The 22,787-nt window shown below is 42.5% G+C and overlaps 1 protein-coding gene across 1 annotated transcript in view; it reads right to left on the bottom strand.

Moving 5' to 3' along the window:
- The window catches only part of Gpc3 (glypican 3), a 341,092-nt gene extending 318,849 nt beyond the window's left edge, over positions 1 to 22,243 (bottom strand). The window contains exon 1 of the mRNA XM_006996641.4: positions 21,606 to 22,243. Within this exon, the coding sequence (XP_006996703.1) occupies positions 21,606 to 21,777 (172 nt within the window). The 5' untranslated portion in view covers positions 21,778 to 22,243. The remainder of the gene's footprint in view (positions 1 to 21,605) is intronic.
- Between the last annotated feature and the right edge of the window lie 544 nt (positions 22,244 to 22,787).

Below are 22,787 nucleotides of genomic sequence, written 5' to 3'. Positions count from 1 at the left end.
CCTAATTATTATTCTACACAGATAAGTAGCTGAGATCCTGTCTTTCAGAAGATGGATAATTTTTCTTTTAATTTTTGAGATGCAATCTTCAAATATGAAAACCAGAGTGACAGTGAGGAATTTCAATATCCTAGTCTCAACCTAAGGACCCAGCCCTTCCTTGTGTATGAAATCTCACCGTGGGGAGGGGATTCTTTCGCAACAAGGATCAGGTGCTATCATCTGCTCGGTTATGAAATCACCTGTGACTTAGGCAAGCTGTCCTTCCACGGCAAGGGATCGTGGGATCATGACCCAAATGTGGAGAACCCCTTGCATGGAGCCTGGTATATGGTACACTCAAGTGCTGAATATTGGATTTATGAACAGTCAGTGATGAAACTCCTGTCTCTTGGCACATTCAAACATAATTTGAATGGCAATATGAGAAACTGCAGAAGCAACTCTGCAGTGGAAACAATCAAGTGATCTTTCAAGGCTCTTCCTTCGCTTTAGACTTCCATGAAGGCCATACTCTTCCTCGCTACTCCCTTGACACACCAAAGTTTCCCCATCAGAAGAGAGACGTTCCACAGCCAGGAATGGTAGAACTGGTCCTTTCATCGTGAGCAAGCGCGAAAGCATTTCTACAGAGAAGATCTCATCTGCACAAACTACATTAACCACTTTGTATGCAAGCCAAAGCTAGAATTTTGAACGTCAACCTAAAAAGGCAGGTCTTTTGTTTCACAGATGTTTCTGGCTCCCAAGTCTCCCTGTTGCTAGCATTTCAGCAAATAACAAAGAAGAGGTGGAAAGCTGCAGCACACTGAAAGTCCACCATCACCTTGGTCCCACAGATCCCATGAAAAGGCCTTTCAGGTGGGTAATAAGCAATAATTGCTTTCCTGTGGCTAAAATGTTTAGGAAAGAAAATAGACTTTTCAAGGGGAAAAAATCCAGTCATAAGACAAAAATCTATGCTGAATAAACATGGTAGCCTATTGTATTTCAAAACTCTTTTCTTCTGATCCAGAAACTTTTTTTTTTACTCCCCATGTCCTCAGTTTAATTGTGTGGAAAAATGGGTTAACAGCAGGTACTATCTACATCCCTCTTGGGAAACCTGTGACATTTGACAACCCACTTTAAGCATTCCTTGAACAAATTCCCTTTGAGTAGAGGAGTCTCATAAGATGGAGTCATTCAGGAAGCCCCAGAGAGTTCACACCTACAGACAGTTGAATGCTATTTCTTAAAAAGATATGTCTATGCCTAACTCCCAGAATGTGTCACTGTGACCTTATCTGAAAAAGAGGTCTTTGAAGGCATAATTAAGAATCGGGAGATGAGGTCATTCTAAATTATCTGAGTAGAGACTAAATCCAAATGACAGGTATCTATGCAAGGACATATAAAAGAAAGACATAGCAAGAGAAGGACATGGGAAGGTGGAGGCAGAGAAGGAAGGGATATAGTCACAGAAAAGGAGCCACCAAAAGCTCAAGGAGGCAAGGAAGGATTCCTTCTCCAGGATCTTTAGAAAGGCAACTCGTGATAGCCTTCTTTTGGATTTCTAACCTCCAGAACTGTCAGGGGGAAAAGCCCAAGGTTTTAAACCACCAAATTTTAGGCAACATGTGGCAGCCTTAGGACACATTTGCCATCTCCCCTTCTATTTCATGCAGGAGCATCACCCTAATGTTGTCGAGATGTTTCATCCTGAGTATACTCTGCTGTGGGTGAGCCGCTTATTTCATCGAGTGCTGTCTGTACATGCAATACTCCTGAAATATGACCTTCATATATGCTGGAAGACAAAGGATTTTCTTTGGACCTTCCTCCAGCAATGAAAAGAGGTAGGGAGAGGGAGTATCTGAGGAACAGGGAAGAGGGTATATCAAAAAGAAGAAGAAGAAGAAGAAGAAGAAGAAGAAGAAGAAGAAGAAGAAGAAGAAGAAGAAGAAGAAGAAGAAGAAGTAAAGATCAAGTAAAAGATGAACATGAACACAGACCAAAACAAAATTTTATTTAAGGTCACCCCTAAGATAAACAATACTAATATAACCCATATTGTCTTTAGCTGCAATACTTACATACTCTAAGGATTTAAAAGCCTTGCAGAATTGAAACAACAACAACAACATCTCAGTTGTTGGCCCATATTCCAGAAAATCTGATAGGAGGCTGTTGAGACCAATTCAAATGCCCCCTTCTCACTGCTCAAAGGCATTTGTTATCTTATGCGTACCAAATTAGGCTTGTTTTGGATACATGAAAAAAAAAAAACTCTTTCAAAAGATTAGCAATTAAATAATCAGAAAGGAAGCCGTGCAGTAATGAAAGCTGCCTGTGAGTCTGGACCTGAGCCCAACACTGAGTTTGTGTTTTTCTTCACATTACCCCTGCCCTACTCCTTAGCTTTTCTGGAGATGCTATTTCACGAGCTCCCAGGCAAATCTTTCCGATGCCCAATTGTCCTTACTGTGATGATGCTTCTCCCAGCTCTAATGGCTAACCTACATTTCAGTTTCAAGCCATTGCACCTTGTAATTACATTCTCAGCCACTGTAAATAATCTGCACCCTCTATTATATCTTTCCTCTTTCCCTAGGATAGAAATTGGTGGGGACGGGAGTCAGTTGCCTTGTTAGTACAGCACGCACACTGCACCTAAGCAAAATGCAACCGAAAGAAAACCAAACGCTCGCTCTCGATCCCTGATCGAGAAGTGCTGCTATCAATCATTTCCTTTTTCTCATCCTTCAGCTTATCGGAATAGCTACACGGACGTGTTCCAGTGCTGTGGCATTTATACCCTCTTGGGGACCATCTTGGGGGCTAGCTGTGTAAATGTGCCAGTGATGTTAGCCATCTTCAATATAGTGTTACAGTGTTAGAAGTCAAAAGGGCTGAAAGGGACAGATTTTCTACCTCCTCACACCCACCACATAGTATGAATCAAAATCCTCATCCATTGACCATCCTCCTGCACGTCATTGAAGTCTAGACCTGGTAACTTCTTTCTGTGGAAGAGATTTAATGGAGGAGAAAGTGCTTGAGAAGTGTGTTGACAAGCAAAACACTGTAGACCATCTACAAGAAGATTGGAGACACAGGAAGTTTTGATGGGTTTGTAGCTAAAGGATTTTCTCTCTCTCTCTCTCTCTCTCTCTCTCTCTCTCTCTCTCTCTCTCTCTCTCTCACACACACACACACACACACACACACACACACACACACACACACACGGTGCTGAATTCATTTTTCCCTGAACCAAATATTTTCTAAAACTGAGGAAAATGTAAGAGTCTTTTCATGCTCAGTCGTAACTTTTTTCTTCATTGCTTTCTTTAGAAGCTATGAAAACAAAATAAATTACCCAAACAGATGATTTGGGGATTTCCCTTCCATTGCCACTGGGGGAAAAAAAAAAGGAAGTTCATTCTCTTATCGAACTGTGGGGGAGCTCTCTAGAGCTCACAGCCAGTTCTGAGACACAATACCAGGAGGGGTCCAGATCTATTTGAATGCACTGTCTGGATCCACAGTCTCCTTGTGGATTGCCACTCTTAGGACTTGCCTCCAGCTCTTGAGACACAGTGATCTGGCTCAGGAATATCTGCCTCATTTAATTTGAGACTTTCTTGCAAAGAAATTGAGATAAAGGAGAAATAGTGGCATGGGAAATATGGGACCGATTATCCAAAACCCTCCTGACCATGCATGTCTGAGGAGCGGTGGTTTCAAGATAGCTAACACTCCAATGAGGCCAAGGCAGTGATGGAAAGTTGGCACAAGTAGCCAGAGAGTTCGATTGGAAGAACGACCTTCAGTAAGCAAGAAAGATGCCCGTGACCACAGGCTTCTAGACTGTATTCAGGAGACAGCATTCCAACTAGTTCAAGCCACTGGTTTTTCTATACACCCCTCCTTCCCTACAACAGGTATAAGGAGCTTTGTCTTTCTACACATCTCCCCCTGACTCCAAGACCAGAGATAACAGAGTTTTGATGTTGGATCCTTAGCATCTCATACACACTCAACTTTCAAAACTAGTTTCCTAGAAATTCTCAGCCTATCATGAAAATAAAGGAAGGGATGGGATTCTGGAATGAAAGAAACTGGGTTGAATTCACTTTGTGCCTACTTGACCATAGACAAGTCACTAGACTTCTGAGAGCCTCGGTTTCCTTGTCTGTGAAATGGAAGGAAAGATTCCCACCTGGTAGTGCTGTTGTGAAGACTAAGTGAGATTATGCTCATAAAAGGCTTAACACAGTGCCTGGCTCCATGGATGCTAATGATTATTAGCAGCACCCCGCCACAGGTGCTCCATAAAACCCGCTGAATTGAAGTCACACCAGTCCGATGGGAAGGACCAGCAGACAAAGGTGAGTGACCTGAGCCTTTCCTTTCCTTTCCTTTTCTTTCTTTCTTTCTTTCTTTCTTTCTTTCTTTCTTTCTTTCTTTCTTTCTTTCTTTCTTTCTTTCTTTCTTTTCTTCAGTTTTTCTCACCTAGCTATGCACCAGATGACTTCTGAGGGTTTTTAGTTGGATGGCTGGTTAGGGAATTTGGGGTTTTGTTTTTACTTATTTATTTTTATTTATTTAGTGTGTGTGTGTGTGTGTGTGTGTGTGTGTGTGTGTGTGTGTGTGTTTAAAGGATCGAATAAGGATACGAGGATACTTAGGCTTCACTTTAGTTAACATTCATTTTTTTTTCTCTCATTCAAAGCAGATACCCCAGTCTGGAAAAATCAGGCATATGATTTTCTAAGAAATATGGCAAGGCTATTAGAGATTTTAAATAAAAGTTGTGTAATGAGCATGAATCTGAATACGTTTAAATTTCCTCTAGATCTAGTATTTCCAGCGGGATTCTTAGATGGTTTCTAAAGTATGCTTTTGCACTGTGAGGAAACCGGGCCCTAAAAGATAGCAGAATTTCCTCAAGAGTGGGGGTAGGGAGCCGACATGCAATTGTAATGAAAATTAACCCCTGAAAATGCACAGGATTTTATTACCAAATGGATGCCTGAGGAGATTACTAGATTTTTAGGGTCTTTACTATAAAGGGAGCAACCTGCATGCCTGAAATAATTAAGAAGAGACTCAATTATCTAGTAAACTGAGATTTCAAACTACCCTGCTTACCTAAATGAGAAAAGCTGCTTAGACGAAAGCGTCATTACTTCTATTTAGACAACCCTTAGCAAAGATATACAAGGAGCTGAAGAATGGGACCCCACATTCTTCCCCAAGCCACAACAATGCCTGTTTATGTAAATAGGATTTCCAATAACACAACGGAATCTTAAAAAAAAAATGTTTTCAGTATTGTCTCTGAAAAAACTGCAAACACAGAAGATGAAAGTCAGGGGGCTTTCTCTATGATGGGTAGGGAATATCCTAAAATATTTCTTCTGTGGGAGTCTGAGCCAGGATTCCAAGCAGAGCTTAGAAACAGACTCTTTCTCTCCTTTTCTCAAAAGTCAGTACAATATGAGGAGGCACAAAGACTTCTCTGATTTCATGGCAAGTTGACTCCACAGCCATTCAAAATTCCAGTTCAGAAAAAAAAAACAAAGGCAGAAAGTGGTCGAGGTCTACTTGCCTTCATCTGGCAGCTCCTTCCAAAATCTGAGCCAAAAATATAAATATCCCCACCTTCATCATCATCACCCTCTGACAATCAAACACTCCCATGTGACTGTAACAACCTCCAGGCACACACTGAAAGCTCATTAAAAAATATATGAAGGCTATTTATAGAAGAACTAAACAAAGAAGGAAAGAAGTATTAGCAAAATTAATTCGACTGTTCATGGGTTGGGCAACGATTACTATCGGTTTGAACTCAAGTGTCTACCTCCTTTACTTGACAGGTACTGATGACTCTAGAGGTACCGCATTTCTGGAGTTTAACTGACCTTGTAGTTTTTCAGTTCAAGAGCTCAAGTTTTGACCGAAACTGTGTATATCAGCCTTGCTGTTGCTGTTTAGGCAGCTGATAAGAGGCAGAAATCCTTCTTGCTCATTAGGCCATTAGCTGCTGTTAAGCAAAGGGCTGGGGAGGGGCGTGCTCAGTGGCCCAGAGGAATGTGCTGGAGTCCACATATAAAGCCAGCCCTGATTTGGGGTTAAGAATTTAACCTTAAAAGGCTGACAAGTCATAAATTTGCCTGAGGTTCATATATATGTGTGACTTTCACAGTTTATATTTCCTAGCCAGAACCCAGAGTCAAAACATGCTCCCTGATTAATGAATGGTACTAATTGTTCTTCCTGACTTGAGAACATTAGTCTTTATCCATAATATTTTCTTAAAAAACACACAATCTCATACCTCAAACCTTCTGGCTTAGGGGAATTTAGGGAACCAGTTAGAAAAAAAATAGGACAAGGGACTAATGTTATCTGTGACATGGAGCTACCATTTTGGTAGTCTTGACTGACTCGAAAAGCTTCCATTCCATTGTGTCCATCAAGCAAAGCGCAAAAGAATATCCTCCAAACCTACACACACACACACACACACACAGGGAGAGAGAGAGAGACAGACAGAGAGAGAGAGAGAGAGAGAGAGAGAGAGAGAGAGAGAGAGAGAGATTCAGGGAGAGAGTAGGAGAAAGATTGAAATGTCTTCAAGCACATTTTGTCGAACTTATTAAATATTTCTACATAAGGGCATAACCTCATAACCTTGGCCAAGTTTGGAAGAGATAACAGATACAAGACACACAAAAGATCCCCATAAGTATAAAGACAAAGAAACAGTATCACATAGCAGTAAGATTGGAACACAATCTCAAACCTGAAGTCAAGATTGAGACTGGAACAATAAAACCCTACAAGTGAAACAAGGTCGCTGAAATGTGATGATGTCATCAGGGAGAAGCAGACTGTAATTTGGTTAACCTACAAGGTAGGTGTCAGTTCTAACACATGTTAGCAGGATTTCAAATGGACTCCCTTATCTCTAGATAAAAAAGAAAAAGCATTCAGTGGAGGGGAGAGAGAGGCAAACAGAGACAGAGGCAGACAGAGACAGGAAGAGAGAGGAGGGGGTGGATTTCTTAACCAGTGAGCCACCTTTCCAGCCCTGAACGAGATTTCTAGGAACAAAGATGCAAACTGCCTTCATTGAGAATTAAGATAAAGAGTGAACGTCAACTGTGCAAAAAGTCATTTGAGATAGTCAAATATTCTTAACTATGTTCTGTCTCTACAAAAAGCATTTTAAATTCTCATGATTCTTAGAAAGAGGGCACATTGGAGCTCTTCATTTCCAAACTAAATAAGGAAAAGTATTTCATAATATCCCAAGAGAAGTAGCCAGGTACCCAAACCAAACATGTGGCAGAAAAGGAAACCTGTTTTCTCTCCCAGAATCACTGGGTGCAGGCCGATGGAGAGGGCAAGAGGAGAGGGAACGAGGAGGGAGGAAAATCAGGAGCTATAGGAAAAGGAAATACAATTGAAAACCACACCAAAATGCAGAGGAAAGTATAAAACATTACACTCATCTATTTTTTTAGGAGAAGAAGAAACACAAAACCATTCAATAAATATAACAAGCCATAAAACACCTTCTGTTTTCAATTACAACCAGTTGAGGGAGTGTGTGAGGATGGAGGGGAAGCAGAGGGAAGGAGACATGAAGGAGGGCCCTTGTGATCTAGAGGTGTGTAAAGCCATGAGGGTGCAAAAAAATGCCCCTTGTTTCCCTTAGCTGTGGGGTGTTAGCTAAGTAACCTGGGCTGCTCATTAGCACTGATCTATGAAGTGTTGGTGAGCTTTGCAGGGATTTTACCCCTGAGTGACAGCTGGTAGTCACTGCTATTAGGACTAAATTTGAAAACAGAACTGGGTGATGTTGAGGGAATGTTTGGGTTCCAACATCACCTTCAGGTTTTGTTAATGAGGCGAACTTACTTCCTCAAAGAACAAAGAAACACCCATCTGAAGGCTTTTGAAGCCCCTGCCCCCCCAAAAAAAAAACCCTTTAGGCAACGTTATTAAATTGACCCACGGCACTGAAATTTCAAAGGCAAGAAATGACTTAGGTTTGAGAAATTAACATTTGTAGGAAACCTTCAGAATGCAGTGGGGAAACTAAACCTTTATTTCAGAAATAAACTTTGAAGTTTGAAAACAAAGCATAAAACCTGGTTCTGAAAATAGAAGGCTCTGTTGGAAACACTAAGTACAGTTCTTCCATGGCTCTCTGAAACCTTTCAAGGTGTACAGTGACTGCCGGGAACGACCAGAGAAGACAGACCTCAGAATGCCAGCAAAAGAAAAAGCGGGAAACCATTCCACCATTCATCCCCTAGAGAAGCAGCAAAATGATGAGTGGAGATATTTGCCCCTGGCTACACTGAATTAAGAGGCCTAGACTGTAGCTTTTACCTATGCACGGACACAAAGCAGATGTTTCCCAAACTAGTCACTAAGTTATTAACTACTTAACAGAGATCTGGAGTGCTCCTGCAAGCGCATGAGCGCTCACTAGCTCTCTCTCTCTCTCTCTCTCTCTCTCTCTCTCTCTCTCTCTCTCTCTCTCTCTCTCTCTCTCTCTCTCTCTCTCTCTCTCTCTCTCCCTCTCTCTGGTTGGTTCATTATCCCATTCTCATTTATCCCCCAGCCTTTCTCCCACCTTCTCTCCTTCCTTCATTCCCTCTCCTCCAATCTGTCATTCCCCTCCCTCTCTCCTTCCTCCTCTCTTTTCTTTCCCTACTTCTCATATATACATTTCTTGTATATAGGTCCCTAAGGCCACTTCAGTGGATGAATGGGCAAAGCACAGATGTGAAAACTGACAAAGATGTTAATTTATGTTTAAGATGTTCTAGCAAGTACTGAACAGCTCTTACCCTCATCTAACTTTCACTTGGGAAGCTTTTTTCAAACTTAAACACACATACAATTCACAGGAAGACCTTGCTGGAAATACAGATTCAGATCCAGTGGGTCTGGATGGGACAACATGGTTCAAACAAGGAACAATCCCATCTAATCGTGAGGCATGGCAGGAGGGGTTCATGAAAAAGATGGCACTGCACTGAGACTCTGGAGGGTAGCTAATGATGGGCAGAGAGGCAGATGATCCATAAGATTTAGCCAACAGACAACTGAAGCATCCTTTCAGTAATAGTCCAGAATCCTGTCATCTATGAATAGAAGGCACTTACGGCAAAAGGATGAGAGTAAGAGACATTTTGTAGATTTGCAGGACTTGGATAATTAAATATAAACATGAGAAATCAAAGATAATGTCAAGGTTTCAAATCTCTGTATCAGGAAGGGAAGCCATCACCAGAAAGGTAGAAGGTTGAAAAAAGGCTAGTGAAGATGGGGAAAGAAAATGATGGAGTGATAAATTCTTGGTTCTGTTTAAGGTGATATACTAAGGACTTTCTGATGGAGATATTCAGCAGGCAACTGTGAGATTCTAAATTGGACAGCAAGGGGGAGGTCAGATTGAAAGGAGATGTGGAAATCATTCAAATATGATAAGGAAGTCATGGGAATGAGTGTGTGTGGAAGGGCAAAGGACACATAATAGCCAACACCTATATCTAATAAAGGTTAGAAGGAACATACTAGACAAGCAAAGGCAAAATGCAATAGAAGACCCCAGAATATAGAATATCTCATAAGCAAAGGAATATGACAATCCAGGTCAAAATTTTATATGTGCACTGTATTATTTCCTCTTGTACTCCAAAGAGTACAGTGGAAATAGCGTTAGAGATGGAGTAAGACAAATCTAGATTTAAATCTAGCTCCACCATTTACAAAAACAGGAAAGTAAACCTTTCCGGGTCTCAGTTTTTCCAACTATAAAATGGACACGCACGGGGGCTGGAGAGATGGCTCAGAGGTTAACAGCACTGACTGTTCTTCCAGAGGTCCTGAGTTCAATTCCCAGCAACCACATGGTGGCTCACAACCATCTGTAATGAGATCTGGTGCCCTCTTCTGGCATGCAGGAATACATGCAAACAGAGCAATGTAAACATAATAAATAAGTAAATCTTAAAAAATAAAATAAAATAAATGGACACGAACTACCTCTCTTTCAGGTTTGCTTTCTGTATTGTGATAAATCACATAGATAGCAAGTGGCATACAGTAAGTACTGGGTAAATGTTATTTTATATGACCTTCTAATGTAGGGAAACTATCCATCCAACCTGAAAATGATCACAAAAAAATCTACTAGAAACAAAGGAGTTTGGGGTGCGTGTTAAGAAAGTAGAAAACCTGTAGCTCAGCACAGTCAAGAGAACTTGGTGTTTTCGCCAGGAACTGGAGTTCAATTCCCAGCACCCATATCAGGTGGCTCATGACTGTCTGTAACTTCAGCTCCAGGGGCTCTTGGTGCCCTCTTGTGGCCTCTGAGGGCAGGTGTACATATAACACACAAATGCAGACATACACTTGTACAAGTTAATAAAATATAAATCTTTAAAAATAAATGTAGAAACCCTGATAAGGACAACCTCTTAAACAATGGAAAATTTAAAGACATCAGATTTATTTTACAACTTTCTCCTAACTCAGAAACAAAAGTGGGAGAGCTCCCCCATGTTGGAGGAGCAGAATGTCATTTACTGGAACAAGGCACCAATTGCAGGCCCTTCATGAGTGCTTGCATGTGTGCACATGAGAGACATGAAAGCAAGACTTGAAAACTCAAAAGGGCAAGGTGTGGCTATGAAAGACCACCCACTGCTAAAAGTAACAACTAACAACCTCCACTTTAAATATCATTCATAGTTATTGCCCTGAAAAATCAATAGACATCTTTATAACACTTTTACTCAACTGCATTTTCCAGTGTTTGTTCCCTCCTCTCCCCACCTGCCCTTCTCTCCACCCCTGAGTGTGTGCTTGTTTGAGTGCACGTGTGTGTGTGTGTGTGTGTGTGTGTGTGTGTGTGTGTGTGTGTATACAATTGGGTGTTTGGTCCAAGCTGCAAAGTCTTAGACTATGACAACATAGACTCATACTTTTTCTTAATCAAGAAAGTTCTTGAAAGATTTGGCATATTTTTTTTTAAATCACCAGATGTTGGCAAAATACATTTTAAGACATGTCCCATGTAAAAGACTGGAAAATATCATCCACACCCATGACTTCTCCTTGAGCCTATATACTGATGAGTCCCAACTGTGCTTCATCTGAACTCCACTTTCCCTGTGATTTCATCAAGTCCCAGGACTTTAATTACCATCTATATACTGATAATTCCTAAATATGTTCCCCCCGCCCCAATTTCTCTCTGTTCTGTGATTCAAATCACAACTTCAACTGCCTAGCAGACATTTTCTACCTCCATGATAAAAGTGCTCCACAAACTCAATCTGTTCAACAAACTCCTTATTTCTTCTTTTAAAAATATACTCTTCTAAACCAGGCATGGTACCATATCTGCAGTCCCAGTTCCTCGGAGAGGATAATAATAATGATAATAATAATAATAATAATAATAATAATAATTTAGATGATTTACAGGCCACTAGGAACAATAGCTGTAGCCTAGCCCACCTCGTTACTATGTGTACATACATGTGTCACGGCCCATGTCTAGAGGACATGCTTTGTGCAGTTGGTTCTCGCCTATCTTTTTGTGGGTATTATGGATTGAACTCAGGGAAGTGTGAGTGAAGGCCTGTGGGTGGCAGTCAGAGGACAACCTCCTTCTTTTTCCTCTACCTCAGTTTGTGACAGGGTATCTGTTGATCACAGCCTCATGTGCTACCAGGGAATCAATCACATGACTCCATCTCCCATATTGCCACAGGAGCACTGGTATTGCATGTGCACACTATCATGATGGCTGTACATGAGTCGTAAGGATTTGAACTCAAGCTCCCATCTCTCCAGACCTTCACTTGAACTCTCTCCTTCTCACATGCCTTGCAAACAGAACTATTTTTTAAGATTTTTTAAAAAGATCTGTTTATTTTCATTTGTATGTATATGCATGAAATGCATACCTTATGCCTCTGGAGGCCAGAAGAGGGTGTCAAATCATCTGGAACTTGGGTTACAGATGGTTATGAGCTGCCATGGTGGTGCGAGGAAGCAAACCCAGGTCTTCGGCCAACAGCAGCCAGTGCTTCTAAGCACTGAGTCATCTTCCTAGTCCCTGACAACAGCACTCTTGTTTGGTTGGTTGGTTTTTCAAGACAGGGTTTCTCTGTGCAACATTCCTGGCTATCCTGAAACTCCCTTTGTAGACCAGGCTGGCATCGAACTCAATGAGACCCACCTGCCTTGCCTCCCAAGTGCGGGGGTTAAAGGCAAGCACCACCACACCACCTGGCTTGACAACAGCACTTTTAAGGCAACTAAGCATGCCTCCCCATTTCCCAGGGCCCTACCTCATTACAGTAGCCTTCATCGGGCTGCCTTGATATTCAGAGTTCTCCTTATCTGACTCCCTCACTAGGTAGGGAACTCCTTGTTAGCAATAATTTTATTTTATTCATCAACTCCTATGTCCTGGCCTAGAATCTGTGCTCAATAACTGTGGGTTGAAGCAATGCCTAAATGAATAACAAGTAAATATTAATATAAAGTTCACTATTAGTAAGTTTCTTTTTGGTGAGTTCCTATCTCTTTTGGATTTTTGTTTGTTTGTTTTTTGTTTTTTTGTTTTTGGGTTTTTGGATTTTTGAGACAGTTTTTCCTGAGTATCTTTGGCTAGCCTCTAAGTCACAGAGATCGGCCTGGCTCTGCCTCCTGAGTGCTGGGATTAAAGGTGCCCAGCCCCTTCTGTTTTCTAAAACAGGTATGTATCTTCCCCAGTGCAAACATTCTCAGAAATACAGCTTGGGAAGTGCCTTTGGGGCCACACTCACATATAATACTACCAATGCTAGAAGTAGTCCTCCAGAATGGGCCCAATTCATAGTACAGGTTGACTGTAGCTACTTAATAAGGATCACATCTTCACACTTGGGGAAATGATGAAACTTGATAAATAAGTAGTTGATCTATGATATCAGTGGGAACCAGTGCAGCAACAACTTGGGGCCAATCCAAGTAAAAAATCATTTGACTTGATCTATGGAAAGCTATATTCCTTAGTTCTCCCCACTGAGGCTATGGCTTATCTTCCATCAGACATATCCAACCTTTTGACATTGTGACAAGATGTCATCATCCATGAAGCTCATGCTCAAGACTCATGATCAAGTTACAAAAAAAAAATCTCATAATGTTTTGAGTCATTTTGCAATTTTTTGTTTAGCTGCATTCATAGCCAAAGTAGGCCACAGGTGCGCGTGACCCACAAGCTCCAGGTTGGACACACCCTGCTTGAGTTAAAGCTATATCATCTGTATGTATGCAGAATACAAATGGAGCACGTGCACATACATGCATGTTGGAGCCAGGCCAATCCTTGGAACTGAGAAGTTGCAGATACTTTATAAGTAGTTGTGTTGTGCAGACATGAGTTATAGTAAAGCACAGCTTTCAAAACATAAATGTAAGCTAAAGCTGTGAAAGTCTACACACTGCTGAGAGTAACAAGAAATTTCACCTGAAACAATATGCATAATTAAATATGCCTATCAAAATAACAATGTATAGGGCTGGAGAGATGGCTCAGTGGTTAAGAGCACCAGCTGCTCTTCCAAAGGTCCTGAGTTCAATTCCCAGCCACCACATGGTGGCTCACAACCACCTACAGTGAGATCTGGTGCCCTCTTCTGGCCTGCAGGGAGACATGCAGGCAGAATACTGTATACGTAATAAATAAATCTTTAAAAAAAAATAATGTACAGATATCTATGTATAATCTATGAATATATATACATATGCAAATACCACATTTAGGTAACACCATAGCTAAAATATCTTTGTCACATCCTCTTCAATCTTCTTGGGCCAACAGGACTCCCAGGGTCAGAGAGAATAGGTGTGTTGCAACTCCATCATCCTTTCTTCATTCTCTACTGCAAAGCAGTTTAAACAACCATGCACTCAGAGACTCATTCTACAGTCACATGAAATCCTAAGTTTGCAATGGACAACAGTCAAGTGCTCAAAACTCCGTCTTCAAATGTGTATTTTTATATTCACTCCTGTTGGTTAACTATGTAATTAATTACAATAATAATTCTGTACGAGGCACTCTACTCACCAGTGTAGAGGATATCTTGATTCAAATATGGCCCCTGCATTCAGTGAACATTAGATTTCAATGAAGTCATGAATTAGTTATATACTTCAAAATCATGGATGCAAAGTAAGAAGTACTGGTAAAATACTCTGGACAACAAATGCACTTGTGGTGTCTCTCTGTATTATCCCTGAATACATGCAAAATTCCATGTTCAAATGTTTTCCAGTCCTTTCTGTCTGTTACATGCTAGTTAATATTCTGCTATGTACCATAATGTCAGCTTTTAATCTCCTCACTGTGTCTGTCACTCTAACTCTTCCTCTCTTCACCGTTTTTCCCCTCAGCTTCAATTATGCAAAGTCTGATAAAGAGCGCTGGAGAGTCTCAGGGTGTCATGTTACACAGCATCAATACTAAACATGCAGTGCTTGGAGAGAGGGGACACAACTGGAAATAAGGAAGGGGCTATGCAAATTAGTTTATTCTACCAAATAAAAATTTTCATCCTGAAAACACATTTTGGAATACGTCCTTTTAAATACAATTTCATCAATCTTTACGCCATAGGTAAGAAATAGTATCCACTGAGGACCAACTTGGTTACAATCAGTTTGTCTTGAGAAGCACAACTTATTGAGTATGCTGCCAAAAAGGCAATAGGTTGAACAGTAACTAGAGTACTGCCTACCGATATGTGCTTCTTTAACTGATAACCTTGTCGTCATCTTTTCACAAATCAAAATTCAACAGATCTATATAGTAAAGAGAAATACAGGAATTTATATATGTGTATAACTCGATCTTTAAACTACTTAGAATTGCCTTGGAGACAAGAAGAAAATACTCACCTCTTGTAAGATCTGGCTAGTCTACTTCTTCCAGAGAATTACAGTGCAAGCCACTGAATTAAACCAACAGCCTTTTTACTTACCTATAGGCAACAGATGGATTTTTTTTAACCTGAAAAAGTCGTTCCTTTTTAGAAAACCCAGTTAAATTAAATCAATACTTAAATGTTGACTTTATTGAAATTTTGTATTTCTAATATATTCTAACTGCATTCAGTAAATATGTACTAGTACCTACTGTTCACACTCAGTGCAGACACAAAGATGAATACCATATAATCCTAACCTAAAGGAGATCATGGGCTCATGATAGGAATACTTGTAACCAGGATTTCTAGTTATTTTCAAAAGGAAGACTCTAAAGGATCAATGAAAGTTTTACCCGAAAACTGTCCATCTTCTCAATTCATAACAGACACATGCTTCATAGTAGAAAATTTGAAAGATAATATTTTAAACACTCTAACTTTTTTGAGAAATGAATAACTTTCATCTGGCAGTACATGAATGGATTTGATGGGTAGATGTTTCTTTTATAATGGGTTTGACTTTCCTGTCCCTTCTTATCACCGCTTTCACTTATATTTTATCTTCCTTTCTATCAATTATTTATCAATATAAGCCTATTAAGTACACTTCAAAGAGCTTAGTAGATTTCCTAATCTGGCATATAAATACAATTCCAGCTACCAGAAGTAATTAACTGTTTAGAACACTAGCAATTCATTAACTTCCTTTTTATTCATGAGGAAAAATACAAATTCTCAAATGCAGCTTTGTCCATCTCTACACAAAGAGAATCCAAAGTGAAAAATGTCTTTTTTGATAATCACTTTGGATTTATTTTTGTTGTCGTTTTTTAAAAATGACAAGAATTTCTGATAATTAGCACTTGTATATGTGATATTTAGTTGGCCTAATTTGCAGTAGAGGAGTAAAGCTTCTTTACTTTGTATATTCCAAAGGATTTTCACGTGGGCCCATGGTGTTCCAGCGGGCGGGGCGCCTCGCTCCTCACACACAGAATTTCAAAATGCACTTTTTCTCTGCTGATGTGCCCGCTATCACCCTGCTTTCTGAACCATGTTCTCTCTACTGTTATAGTTCAGGAGGTAAATTCCCATTACTTGATGCTGTCTAAAGCTAGTCTGGGGAACTATGGCTTGGATTCTATTTTCTGATGTTCATTTCTTAATGGACTGCTAGAGATACTGTTTCAAGGCAGACACACTGCTAAATATGGGCGAATGACTAGGGGATTTTTCTGCCCATACTTCTCCTTAGCCCCTAGATTACCAGAAACATCAAACTCATTTACAAGGTCGGCTAGGGCTCAACAGATGTTGGCTCTTGGAATAGTCTCTTGAGTTGAGCCTGTACACGAATTCTGATCCCAGGTTACAGAAACCCGTGAGGTGCTTCAACAGGTCTGTGCATGTCTCCTAGCTCAACTTCCAAATATGGTAATACCAACATTAGCAAGAAGGTCTAGCTGACATTAAATCAAAGAGGACTTGATTTAAGAGAGGTCCTGCGATTTATGTGTTATAATAATTGTTGATCTTTAACTATACTAATCCAGGCATAACAATGCTGCTGACTTCAATTTGTTCTTTGGGTATTCAACATTAATAAGCCCTACCAGTTATTAAGAGTCAGCAGATAGCTGAAATAAGCCTGGATCTGTCTACAGCCAAAATACATAAAGACTAAAAAGTTTATCTACACACCCTAATAATGTGCTACAACACTGGGTTTAAGCTTTTAAAATAAGCCTGAGAAAGTATGTGGGAGTTCATATAAAATACTTAATGATCTAGAGACTCTATTTTTGTTAATTATCAATCAAATGCTGTATGGTGCTTAGCATTGTGCTCAACACCGCTCAAATCAAGAGCTTTCTCTTTAAGAAGCTTATAATCTAAAACATACAAATAACCATATGCAGAAAAAAGCTAGAGATCAGAGTAAAAGGAAGCATTCACAAAAATGTACAAATTCAGCACGCCAGAACTTTTCAGTTGAGCAACATGATCCCCAGTGAAATTCTTTCCAAATGATGTATCGTGTGCACAAGTTATAAGTGATTATCTTCAATTTTCTTAGAAATGAGTAATAAGATCCCTCTTAAGACCCATGCTTTTGTATATGCATCAAACACTAAAGTTGGCATGGCCATTGATAGCTGCCATTTAAAGAGAAAACATATTTTCTGTCTTGTCTCATAGGAGACAAATCCAGGACTCTTTTTTCTCCCAGGTTGGTAATAAGCAGTCTTTTCCTAGGCTACAGTGAACAGCAAACATTGCAACTCTAAAGATGGAAGCAACAGAATGCTCAAAAATATTGCATCAAAATATTGGATACAATCTACCAGCCCATAAGAAAAAAACACATTGCACAACTGACACCATCTGTGTCATCTAGCATCCATCAAAACCCGTCTTCTGTCTCTTTTTAAGATGGAGGCTCTATTAAGAGACTTCTCCCTATCTCCCACTTCATCTCTTCAGTTCTTTTCCCTTGCCCAGGCTGCCTATTGTGACCATTTCAGCCAATTTCCTGGAGGTATTTTCTAGCCCCTTTCACCCTCTTTAATCCTACAAGTTTCCTGGGAAGCCTGTTTACTTGTGTGCTCCCCCACTACACTGCAAACCCTCTGACAAAAGGGCCTGCATCTTACTCCTCTCTGCACCCCCACCCCAGCACCTAACATGGAGCCTGCCAAGGTGCCTCGCCAATTAGCAGCCATCTTCATCGGATCGATGGCTCTTTCTAAGCACTTCTCAGTCAGGATTTATGCAATAAATATATTCAGAGCACATCTGAAAGAATTCTCTAAACTCCACTAAGTTAGCACACAGCAGGACAACTTTGTAAAAGTTTTGACGAGTCACCTGCTCACCCAAATGTCTAGCGCAATCTCAGCGGAGAGAAAACCCTCCCCCGCCCCAATTCTCATTCTCGCTCCCAACATTAGGGCTGTTAATTGTTTCAAAATAATTGGGGAACCACAGCTGGCAACACAGATATGGTTGCTAGTTCTCATAGTAAACACACACACAAGCACTCACCCGCACATTTAAAAACAAACTCTTTGTTTCGAGAATTTTACTTTGTATTTTTCTATTTCCTCAGTTTCAAGAAACTCCAAGTGGATCTTGGCTCTTGGAAGCTGCCTTTTACCCATAGGTGCATTTGGCCTTCTGGATCAGTTCTAGCACTTTCCAAGGCCCTCTCCAAGGCAAGATCTCTCCATCTTAGGGGAGTTGCAACACTATCATGATTTGTTTGATTTTCTCATTGCCATCTGCCCCCTGCGACTCCCACCCCCCACAAAAGTGGTATATGGCATTCATAAAGTGAATTACACTTGATTTTTGTTTAGAGGATTTTTTTTTTCAGACTTCTGTAACATTCCCTTGAGACAATTGGAAACATCATTGTCTGATTACTAGCTCACTTCCCTTGCCTAAAATTGTATCCATTCTTGATTGCGCCTGTGGGTAGGTTAAGCAAAACAAAATAAACATCTAGACTTATGAGCTCATTGGCTTTTTTTCTGAATTTTTCTAAATTAAATAAGGGCAAAAGAGCCGCACTGAAAGTCAGTTATATGGATTTCCCTGCCAAATGCTAACTCTGTGTGCCTGGTTTCCATCTGTAGTGCTTTCCAAGTTACAAATCCTTAAAAAAAAAATGGGGTCTGAAGAGATTCCTGGATTTGGGGAACATGCTATTTAGAATGGCTATCCAGTGCCTTTGAATGCTCTAAAAGAAATGGGAACATGAGATTGGAAGGGTTTAGGCCAGCTTTGTAGAAGTCTGGGGTAGTTCTTCAGCACCAGTGATTTATTTTTTAGGCTGGCTGATTTCAAATGCCATTTAGTCTCATCCATATTAGCATAAGAAATGTACCTTATCCACTCTAACCCAATTCTACTAATGGCCAAAGTTAGCAGTCAATCCCAAATGTGCCCCTTACGTGAAACAGGACATTCTTGAGGATTTCTCTTTAGTGGGACCGAATCTCATTTTATCTGGGACAAAGAAAGCTTTAATGCAGTTAAGACAGTGCAGCAGATAAACTGAACATGGCTTAAACCATAGATGGGGGGGGTGAGTCAAGTGGTCATCGCGATGGTTCATAACTATCAAATAATTTGCAGCTCTCTTTCAATTTCTAACCAGTGAACGACAGCAGCAAATTACACATTTATTCGCTTTGAAATTACGTACTTGCCATTGTATTCAGTCTGCCATTATCATCTCTTCTCTGAAATACTGATGAGCTATTTCCACACATGAACATTAGGATTTTCACCATATTTTCTATATCTGCACACCATCCATATTTGCCTAACTATAATTCAGGACAAATGGTTTTGTACCAGGCCTGAGAATCTGAAAGCTGTTCTGCCATAGTAAAAAAAAAAAAAAAAAAAGGTACAGGATAGCTGTATAAATATCGCTGTATTTGAAATTTGGACTTGTTTCTATGCCTGCCATGTAGAAAGTGCTGGCCACCATTTAATTTTATTAAGTAACTGAAGTGAGTTGTGGTGGTTTTATACCGGGGAGGGGGGGGGGGACTGGAAAAGTGCTTTCTCCCAGAGTTTTGGGAAATAATAGAGGAAAAAAAATCTCTATTACAAATAAGTCTCTCTAAGTATGATCATCCTTAGGCTGGAAGCATGAAAGGCAGGAAGCAAGTCCTGGCCAACTCTCATTGACACAGTGTGTGGGCCCTCCCAATACTTTTATACAGATGCAGCAAAGAGGCAGGCAGCCAGAAAGCTGGGGGAAGAGGGAGAAAGGCAGGCACGCGCTCCTCTGTGTGCGTGCATGCGTGTGTGTGTGTGTGTGTGTGTGTGTGTGTGTGTGTATGAGTATCTGGATGGACTTTTCTGTTTTCCCCCCTTCTTAAGCACCATTTTTTACCTCACCACTTCGCATCGGCCAAATGCTGCCCAACCCCAACCCCGGGCCAGTTCATCTTGTGGGGGGCTCAGCCTGTAAGGACCAATTTTTACATTATCAACAAAAGCGTGTTCTCTAGCCTTAGCAATCTAATTACCATGGCACTTCCAGGGGAGAGAGATTCGCCTGTTGTTTCAGCTCTGTAGAACTGATTCATAGGTTGCCCCTTACAGCTCTTGCACACGCCCACGTGGTACGTTATTAAGACTTAACAGTGGAAGAGGTAGTTTTACCCTCCCTTAGAGCGATATCCTGCAAGGCAATATTTAACATATGCGCAAGTGCATTTCAGTCACCAAAAAAGGGTGACCAATTACCTTTGCAACTAAACAGCAGGCTCGCTAGGCTCTTTTCATCAACCTAAAGAAAAGGCTGAGGGCGCGCTGGCTGCCTAGGTAACCTCCTGCCAGTGAACGCTCCCTGGCAGCGCCCACAAGGCGCGCATCCGCATTCACAACTTGGTCCAACGATCCGGCCCGCCTCCCTGACTTGTTGAGAGCCACCAGCCAAGTTGTGGCTAGGCTTGCTCCCAATCTCTCCCAAGCGCGGGACGCGCGCTTGGCTGGATGCATGCGTCCTCCTCGGAAAGAGACCCTGGAGGCCACAAACGACTCGCCGTGTTCGAATATGGTTGGCCGGTTTCTTCTGAGCGCACCTCTGAAAAATTAATCTTTTTGAAACCTATTCTTCCTGCCCATATTGTTAGTGTAGCAACTTGTCCTGATTGGATTCTAAGGCAGGCGTTAAGACCCCAACCTCTGGATAGTCAATCACAGAAGGCCATTAATATTCATCTGTTGACAGCGGCAGCCCTCAGCTAAGGTTAAAATATGCCCTTACAGAACGATCTGATCGTGCAGAACAAAAGGCAGGCGCCCAGAAACTTTCCTCTGCCTAAAATCTTCTCCTCTTCAGGGTCCAGCCTGTCAAGGCAGATGAATTTGGGAGGGGGAGGAGTTAAATCGTCTTTGGACTCGTGCTCCGCAGGCCAGCACCGCCGATTTTTAAAGAGATTTTGCCAACCTAAATAAGGGAAGCTGTTTTGAAGGAAAAGGCTCAGTCTTCACATTTTGGGGGATCGTCTTACTCAAAAGTTTCCTTCGGTGTGTCTTTACTAGCCCCTGTGGATTCAAAGATTTGTGCTTAACTTTGCCCGCACTTGGGCCCGGCCAGCCTCGGGAACCCAGACTAGGGAAGAGAAGGCATGGGGGACACACGGTGGAGAAAGTATGGCCAGAGCTGTGGGTCCAGCTAAGGCAGAACGTGTGAGTAAGGGTGATAAATTCCCGAATCACCATCTCCACGTTGTGGAGCCGGTTTGCTAGAACCGTAGGGGAGCCAGCTCCCACCTTCCCGCCCTCCCCAAAAATGGGCGCTAGAAAGGCGATCTCCGCCGTTCTTGGTCGGGCTTGCACATTCCCTGACAGCAGCGTGAGCCTGGGGCATGTGGACTGAGTCCATACGTACTCTACTTCCCTCCCTCAGTAGACTGGGCCAGGCCCCAGGCACAGCGACCATTCCCAGGTACCCGGCAGCAGAGAGCACGGCCGCGGCCCCTCTCGGCTAGCGCAGCGCGCTCTGGGAAGAGCCACCACGCGCGCCTTGGCTTCCCAATATGCGCGGGGAACGCTCAAGGGACCCCTACTCACCTGGCACAGGGGTTTCCGGAACCCATTTGAGTCCGGGCTGCAGTCTCTGGAAGAAAGAGCGGACCTGGTGACAGGTGGCGTCTGGAGGCGGCGGGGGCTGCGCCTGTCCCAGGCAGCCCAAGCCGAGCAGCATCGCCACCAGCAAGCACGCGGAACGCACGGTCCCGGCCATCCTGCTTCTCGGGGGAGCGAGGAGAGCACGAGAGAGTGGCAATAAGAGCTGGAGCGGTCCCGCGACTCAGCAAGTCTGGCAGTGGCCCTGCAGAGCGAGAGACAAGCCGCTACACAGCCGCTGCAAAAGTTTCCTCGCAGCTACCTGGGCGCTGGGCGAGGGCGGGAACCGCTTGGCGGCGCAGGGCGGCCCGGGGCGGAGCCTTGTGGGCGTGGCGAGGAGGGACGGGGCGGGGCGAGGAGAGCCGCGCCGCCTGGGGGACGGCGGCAGGGTCGTGTGACTGCTGGCCTGCGGGATGCGGGGTGTGGCGGGAAGCGTAGCTGGGAGACTGGGTTTACCACCGCGGGCAAACCTGGCGGGAGAGGCGCGGGGGGAGGGTGCGGAGCGTGTGCGGTGGCTCCTGGCAGCCCTGCCCTGCCACTCGCTCGCCGCTGCTCTACACTGGGCGCTCTGGCATAACTACTGCAGAGGGGCTGCAGGCTCGGGCACGCTGATTGGCTTCCCAGCAGCCGTCCCCTCTGACTGGCTCTGGGAGAAGTTCCCCAGCCTCACTCCTCCTTCCTGCCTCCCATCGGCCTGCAGCCCGGAGGGCTTTTCCTTTTCGGCTTTTTGCAAGCTCTCCATCCTTCCTTGGAGTGGCGTGGAGGTCTGCGGTCTAGGTACACATACACACACCCGCTTCGACCCTAGGCCTTCCCCCACCCTGATCCGGCTTCTTCTGGCCACCAGAGCCCACACAAGGCTTTCTAAGCACAAAATCCATCTCCTTGTTCTGCTTTCTGAGGAGGCTTCCTGGTAACCCTTTTCCCAAACAGCTCTGGCCGAGCTCTCAATGCAAACCCACAAATAGTCACGTTCAGGAGCAGCTGGAGACCTCTGGATCTCACAGCCTGGCCCATCTTTGTACCTAAAAGATCTGGAAGCCCTTGTAGCTTGCTGGGTTTGATTCAATAGAACCACACAAAGTAAAATATATTTATATAGATTTTAGGGCACTTGATCCCAGTGCC

This window comes from Peromyscus maniculatus, chromosome X, assembly GCF_049852395.1.
Source record: "Peromyscus maniculatus bairdii isolate BWxNUB_F1_BW_parent chromosome X, HU_Pman_BW_mat_3.1, whole genome shotgun sequence".
NCBI lineage: Eukaryota > Metazoa > Chordata > Mammalia > Rodentia > Cricetidae > Peromyscus > Peromyscus maniculatus.
The sequence above is the reverse complement of the archived record's forward strand: the minus strand, read 5'-3'. Positions and strand labels throughout refer to the sequence as shown.